We start from the raw sequence: 7,656 nt of genomic DNA, 5'->3' as shown, positions 1-7,656 counted from the left end.
CAAAATAGACTTGATATTATATTTTTTTTCCAAGGATCTCTACAAAAATATGTTTATGGTATAAGATGAAATGAAATATAATAAACTGATAAGTAATGTGATTCTATTATTTAAATTTATAAATAATAGATGAAGTTGAATGAAACAGAATTAAATCCATTCTATCATATTTGTAGTATATGCAATTGAACTATGCATTTTAAATAATAGAATAAAAAAATATGTGTCACATGCGTCCTAAAAGTACATGTTAAAAAGATATACAAATAGAAAATTAATAACCCATAAATTTATATTCAATTTTTTTCCACTTAATTGCTCATATATTCCATTTCACTCCACTATTATCCACGAACAAATATATCTTAATACTTTTAGACAATAAATATTAAATAAAGTTTAGGGTTAACAGTAATTTTGATCCCTCAAATTTTTTAATTGTTTAAAAGAGTAATTTTGATCCCTCAAATTTTTTAATTGTTTAATTTTGTTATTTCAAGTTTCAATTATTTAATTTTGATTCTCCAAATTTTTTAATTGTTTGATTTTGAACCTTCAAATTTTAATTGTTTAATTTTTGGCCTTTTGAAGTTTGTCAATTGCTTAATTTTGGCTCTTCAAATTTGTCCTCTTTTATATTTATACTCCGTTAATGATATGTAGGCTAAACTTTTCTTTTCTTGTTACTTTTTCTTATATTTGTTTTGGTTCTTTTTTTTTTTAAATTTTTTCTCTATGATTATATTTTTCTTTTCTTTTTAATAGTTAAGTTTTGAACAAAATATCTTAAAAATCTTAATTATTACATTCAGCCTATACTTAACGAAAAATTATTTTGATAATAAAAAGATTGACCACTAGCTAATTAAAATAATAAACTCGTTGGCCAATAACATGCCTTTTAACAAAGTTATTTTAGAATATAAGGACAAGCCTACAATATCTCTTATAAAAAGTTTGAAATTCTACATGACTAATATGATTGTTAGATTTTGAGACTTTATGCTTAAATATGAGAGAGTTATTGGTCAAAATTATTGTTATTTTAATTAATTTACTATTGATCAATTTTTTTGTTTTCAGAAGAATTCGCCATTAGGCATACATTGAATTAAATATTTAAAATTTTCACGATATTAAGTTCAAAGCTTAAGTATTAAAAAAGAAAAGAAAACTAGAATTATAGAGAAGAAAATTAAAGAAAAGGAAAAAAAGTAAAAAAGAAAAAAAAAAAAAAAAGAAAGAAAGAGAAATTTAGTCTCCTCTTATTAGATGACTATCAAATGCGTGACAATTAAAATCAAACAATTGATATTTGAGAGATCAAAATAAAACAATTGAGAAATTTGAATGGTGAACATAACATTTACACAAATATTCCTAAGTGAAGTGTAGTTGGTTAGACTTGATTGATTGTGATACGTCAATACTAAACAACCACTGGAAGCTTAAAGCTTTGAAGGTGTTTAAAGAAATGGACAATTGGAGATTAGTATGCAATTAAGATACTTTTGTATCCACATCTAATTGTAATTCCATCTTTGCAACTTCCATTCTTGAAATGTATGCAAAATTTAGTAGCTTCAATATTGCAAGAGACTTGTTTGACAAAATGCGCAAGAGAAACATTGCTTCTTGGAGTTGTATGAATTAATGCTTATAAATTATAATCAGTATGAGAGACATAACGAGGTCCTTTATCTCTTTTTTTATGCGGAATGGCTTTCTGTCCTGATAAGGCTGCCTTTTTCAGTTGGGCAGGTCATTTCGGTGAAGCAGAAAAATCAATAGAGACAATGTCAGTTCAACCGAATAGTTCTATATGGAAACATCACTGCTGCTAGTCAATTGAGAGTACTATTAACAGAGCTGGAATCTGTTCAAAGTTTTTTTTTTCTATATAAATATTCTTACTTTATTTGAATTTCAGCTTCTGTTCATATTCTTAGGAGCTTTTATTGTGACGAAGTTCAAAATTTTCAAGGAGCAAACTCAAAATTGAGGAGTATAAGTTTTTCCAAAAAGGATCCTGAAAGGCAACAAATATTTTCTGGAGTTCTCTTTGGTAAGTTTTGTTTATAGCATTGAAAATCGATGACATTTAACTCAATTTTATTTATTGACTAGTGTTTTGATAATATCATTGGGACTACATTGGGCTTTGTATTGGTGTTATACTGAGAAACTTTAGGTGTAGGCTGGTCACTTGCAATTTTTGGGCTGTGTTAGTGTTCAAGTGGGCAATGCCGTAATGCAAAATAGGATCAATATTTACCGAACCGCCAAGAAAAGTTTGATATGATGGAACAAATTAAATTTAGATGCCTGAGTGACAGTGAGACCTCATTACATCATATCATTTGTGCCATATATGTGAACAATCCAATCTTTCTTTAGTTTTCTTAGTATATGGTTGGTGTCTAAAATTCATTTATAGAGTATGCTGAAAGGCGGCAGCTAAAATCCATATAAAAGAGGGAACTAACAACTATAGTATTTGCTGTTTGCTGTGTAGAAATGGAAGCATTGCTTAATAAGGAGGCACTTTATAATTATAATAGACTTAGAGCATAGAAGCCCGAAGTTGCTTATTGAATAATGGTGGACTTCAAAATTAATAGCTTTTGATTTTGAATCTAGTATAAACCAGATGATAATAGTAACGAGGTAATTTAAACTTCTTGTTAAGAGTCCCACATCGGACAATATATGGCCTGAAATATGTCCTTATAGTTAAGAGTCCTCACCTTACAAGCCGGTTTTGTAGGGTTGAGTTAGGCCCAACCACATTTCTTCACACAAGTATCTTCCCGGGGAAACTTTTAGTTGAGGTTAAGTAAGTTAGTTATAGAGTATCAGATGGTGCCAATGAGAAATCTAGAAAAAATCATTTGGAGAAATGAGTTTGAAAGGCTTATTTTTTGATATTGTGTTTATAAAATACTACTCCCTCCGTTTCATAATAAGTGTCTCATTCGCACTTTTTCTGTGTCTCAAAATAAGTGTCCCTTTAGAATATCAATGCAACATTTATTAATTTTTCCACTAGTATACCCCTATATATTAACTTTCACGTTTTCCAACTACTCCTCTACCTATAATAAATAAGGGTACTTTAGTAAATGATATTAAATTTATCATTAAAATCAACACATCTAATCATTTTCTTAAGAACCGTGAAAAGCTCAAATGGGACACTTATTATGAGATGGATGGAGTATTGTTTATGAGGTGGTTATCTAGACTTTACTTTTGATGGAATTTTACATTTCCCACTACATATTGCATCTAGAAAGTTTGGTTGCAAATTTTCCATTTTATTATCACACAGCACTATCACTTCACTTTTTCTCCCATATGCTGTGCTACTTTCTTTGTTGAATCATTTAACTTGACTTTTGTTTGCATTTTATAATTATATTTTTCGAAAGTAGCATGTTGTATTTAAATCCACAATGAAAGAGAGGGAAGGACCATGCTTCTGTATTCCCCAAACTTAATTATCAAACACCTTCTTGCTCTTGAACCAAATGAAGCCTTATATTTTCTTGTTACCTATGTCTTGGTATTTATACCTTCATCTCTTTACCTTAACCTTAATGTTCTTAGACCCAAACACAACTGTGACAATGGCTCTAGGAAACCAAACCGATCATTTGGCATTACTCCAATTCAAGCAGTTGATATCTAATGATCCATATGGTATCTTAGATTCTTGGAACAGTTCTACCCACTTTTGCAAATGGAATGGAATCATGTGTAGTCCCAAGCATCAAAGAGTAACAACCTTGATGTTGCAAGGATACAATTTGCATGGATCCATATCTCCATATATTGGCAATCTCTCTCATATGAGATTCCTCAATCTTGGAAGCAACAGCTTCAACGGAAACATTCCACAAGAGTTCGGTCGTTTGTCACGATTAAGGTTTCTCCTTCTAGTCAACAATTCCCTGGATGGAGAATTTCCTATGAACTTGACAAAGTGCTCTGAGCTCAAAGGAATACACTTATCAGGAAACAATCTTATTGGAAAAATACCTAGCCAAATTGGCTCTCTTCAAAAGCTTCAAAATATTATTATGGCGAAAAACAATTTTTCTGGGAAAATCCCACCTTCTGTAAGGAATCTGTCATCCCTTATTCTTTTTGGTATTGGCTATAATAACTTGAAGGGAAATCTTCCACAAGTGTGCTACCTAAAACATTTGAAGAGATTATCAGTGCATGCCAACAAATTATCTGGTACACTTCCTTCTTGTCTCTATAATATATCATCTCTTACTTCTATCTCAGCTGCAGAAAATAACTTTACTGGCTCTCTTCCATCCAATATATTCCACACCCTCCCCAATCTCCAATATTTTGGCATTGGAATAAATCAAATCTCAGGTTTAATCCCTATTTCCATTTCAAATGCTTCTACTTTGACAGTATTTGATATAAGTAAAAATCATTTTGTCGGACAAGTTCCAAATCTAGGGAAGATGCAAAGTCTTCGGCGGTTGAATTTGGCTTCCAACAATATCGGCGACAATTCAACAAATGATTTGGATTTTTTAAAATCATTGACAAACTCTAGTAATTTGGAAACATTCTGTGTATCTTATAATAATTTTGGAGGTAGTTTGGAAATGTCTATAGGAAATTTATCCACCGTACTTAGTCAATTTGTTATTGGAGGAAACCAAATATATGGACGAATTCCAATAGAACTAGGAAATCTAATTAGCTTGAGTCTCTTAGCCATGGAAGATAACCATTTGGAAGGAAGAATTCCATCTAATTTTGGGATGTTTCAAAAGATACAATTTCTAGGTTTGGGTGGAAACAGATTATCAGGGGATATACCAGCATCCATAGGCAATCTCAGTCAGCTGTATGCTTTGGGACTATATGACAATATTCTAGAAGGATATATTCCCCCAAATATTGGAAATTGTCAAATGTTGCAATCCTTAAGCCTTTCACAAAACAACCTGACAGGAGTCATACCATCAGAGATTTTTAGTATTTCGTCTTTGACAAATTTATTGAATTTGTCACTAAATTCACTGAGTGGTAGCTTACCGAAAGAAGTGGGAAAGCTAAAAAATATCAATGATCTAGATGTCTCTATGAATCATTTGTCTGGTGACATTCCTGAAACTATTGGTGAATGTTCAAGCTTAGAAAATATTCGATTGCAAGGAAACTCCTTCAATGGAACAATACCATCTTCTTTGGCTTCTCTCAAAGGTCTTCGATATTTAGACCTTTCAAGTAATCAATTGTACGGACCAATTCCTGAAGTTATGCAGAATATCTCCGGCTTGGAATACTTGAATGTTTCTTTTAACATGTTGGAAGGCCAGGTGCCAACAAATGGTGTTTTTGGAAATGCAACCCAAATAGCATTGATTGGAAACATTAAACTTTGCGGAGGTATTTCAAAACTGCATCTACCACCATGCCCTATCAAGAGTGAGAAGCACACAAAACACCATAAATTCAGGTTGGTAGCAGTGATAGTCAGTGTGGTTTCTTTTCTTATACTGTCATTTATTATAACTATCTACTTCATGAAGAAAAGAAACAAAAAACAGTCATTTGATTCACCAACAACTGACCACCTAGCTAAGGTTTCATACCAAGAATTATTTCAAGGAACCGATGGATTCTCGACTAGAAACTTGATCGGATCAGGAAATTTTGGTTCAGTGTACAAAGGAAATCTTGTGTCTGAAGATAATGTTGTTGCCGTAAAGGTCTTGAACCTCCAAAAGAAAGGAGCACACAAAAGTTTCATTGTTGAATGTAATGTACTAAAAAACATTAGACACCGGAACTTAGTTAAGATTTTAACATGTTGTTCTGGTACGGATTACAAGAATCAAGAATTTAAAGCTCTAGTTTTTGAGTACATGAAAAATGGAAGCTTAGAACAGTGGTTGCATCCCGAGATTTTAAATGCAGAGCATCCAATAACATTGGACCTTGGTCATAGATTAAACATCATTATCGATGTTGCTTCTGCGTTACATTATCTTCATCAGGAATGTGAACAATTGGTCATTCATTGTGATCTAAAGCCAAGCAATGTCCTTCTTGATGAAGACATGGTTGCTCATGTGGGTGATTTTGGCATATCAAGACTTGTCTCAGCCATTGGTGGTACATCTCAGTCAAATACTAGCACAATTGGAATCAAAGGAACCATTGGTTATGCTCCTCCAGGTATCTTTTAAATTCTCCTATGTTTGGTGTAGGCTAAATATTTTACTAGTGAGATGGTATTAATATATTTTTCTTCATGTTATAGAGTATGGAATGGGTTCTGAAGTGTCCACATGTGGTGACATGTATAGCTTTGGAATTCTTGTGTTGGAAATGCTTACGGGTAGAAGACCCACTGATGATGTTTTGGAAGATGGTCAAAATCTGCATGAATTTGTTGCAATTTCATTTCCTGATAATCTTATAAAGGTTTTGGATATAAATCTTGTATCAAGAGATGCAGAAGTTGAAACACAAGATCGAAATCATGACAATCTCCTTCAAACTTTAGATGGGTGCTTAGTTTCACTCTTTAGGATTGGACTTATTTGCTCAATGGAATCACCAAAAGAAAGAATGAGTATTGTGGATGTCACTAGAGAGCTTAGCCTAATCAAGAAGGCCTTTTTCAATGGTGAGATAATTGATATTTTTTACGCTTAGAGTGTGTTTGGATGAGGTAATTAGAAATTTTAAGGGAATTTAAAATTCAAAGCAATTCAAATGATTCAATTGAAATCCATTCATTTTAAATTATTTTGTTTGGATGAAGTATTAAGGTAATTCATTGTTAGATTTTTTGGGTCATTTTTTTATAAAATATAAATTTTTTGGACCAAATTAAAAAATTGAAAAGTAGGGACCAAATTACAATTTTTAAAAATTTGAAGGATCAAATTGTAAATTTTAAAAATTATTAAGGACCAATTTGCAATTTTTTAAAAATTTTTGGGGTCAATTTCATAATTTTGGAAAATATGAGGACCAATTTGTAAAATTTGAAGAAATAATAATAACAAATACATTATATGGAACATGAGAGGAATTTCAAATTCTTTGGTTTTTGGTGTCATTTCAAAATGATTAAATTTAACTTAGATGAAATACTCCATAAATTTCCATCATTTTAACAATTCTTCATTTTTGTATCCAAACAATGGATTTTGGTCAAATCATTTTAAATTCCCTCAAAACATTACTTTCCCTCATTAAAATGCTCCATCCAAACACACTCTTAAGTTTAATCATTAGTTGTTTATAGAGTTATAAATTGTTTTTATCATCTTATAGTAAAATGTAAAAGTAATAATGAGTTTCTTTTCTACTTGAATTTCAGGTGTTGACACTCATAATTAGATACTAAAGCTGAATTAAAATTCTAAGGTCATTTGTTGAAAGAGAAACGTATTCAGCTTGATGCAGTTTTGTTAAGAAACTGAAGTGTCTTACTGTTAGCACCTGAATTTGTTTAGTAATTTATGGTTATGTGTGATTGTGTTTAATGTACATTTTCCTTGCAACCTATACTAGTTGGTTGCTATTAATAAGTAATGTTGTATTTCTTTTTAATTCAATAAAGTGAGAACTGAAACTTCTGTTATATTTATCTTCCTTCCTTTG

General features: G+C 31.3%; 1 protein-coding gene across 1 annotated transcript; it reads left to right on the top strand.

The window, feature by feature from the left end:
- The first annotated feature begins 1,336 nt into the window (after positions 1-1,336).
- LOC131635898 (probable LRR receptor-like serine/threonine-protein kinase At3g47570) lies at positions 1,337-6,887 on the top strand. Its single transcript, XM_058906536.1, has 2 exons — positions 1,337-6,216; positions 6,302-6,887. Exons 1-2 carry the CDS (start codon positions 3,531-3,533, stop codon positions 6,697-6,699), a joined length of 3,084 nt encoding a protein of 1,027 aa, XP_058762519.1. The 5' UTR covers positions 1,337-3,530; the 3' UTR covers positions 6,700-6,887.
- Positions 6,888-7,656: the final 769 nt, after the last annotated feature.

Source organism: Vicia villosa, unplaced genomic scaffold, assembly GCF_029867415.1.
Source record: "Vicia villosa cultivar HV-30 ecotype Madison, WI unplaced genomic scaffold, Vvil1.0 ctg.001584F_1_1, whole genome shotgun sequence".
NCBI classification, from domain to species: domain Eukaryota; kingdom Viridiplantae; phylum Streptophyta; class Magnoliopsida; order Fabales; family Fabaceae; genus Vicia; species Vicia villosa.
Note: the sequence above shows the minus strand (reverse complement) of the source record. Positions and strands in the feature narration are given on the sequence as shown.

What these genes read in the sequence shown, in the direction of transcription:
- LOC131635898 (XM_058906536.1), top strand. Translation starts at nt 3,531, where the DNA reads ATGAAGCCTTATATTTTCTTGTTACCTATGTCTTGGTATTTATACCTT. An exon ending in CATTGGTTATGCTCCTCCAG is followed by an intron (nt 6,217 to 6,301) that starts GTATCTTTTAAA and finishes TTCATGTTATAG; the next exon opens with AGTATGGAATGGGTTCTGAA.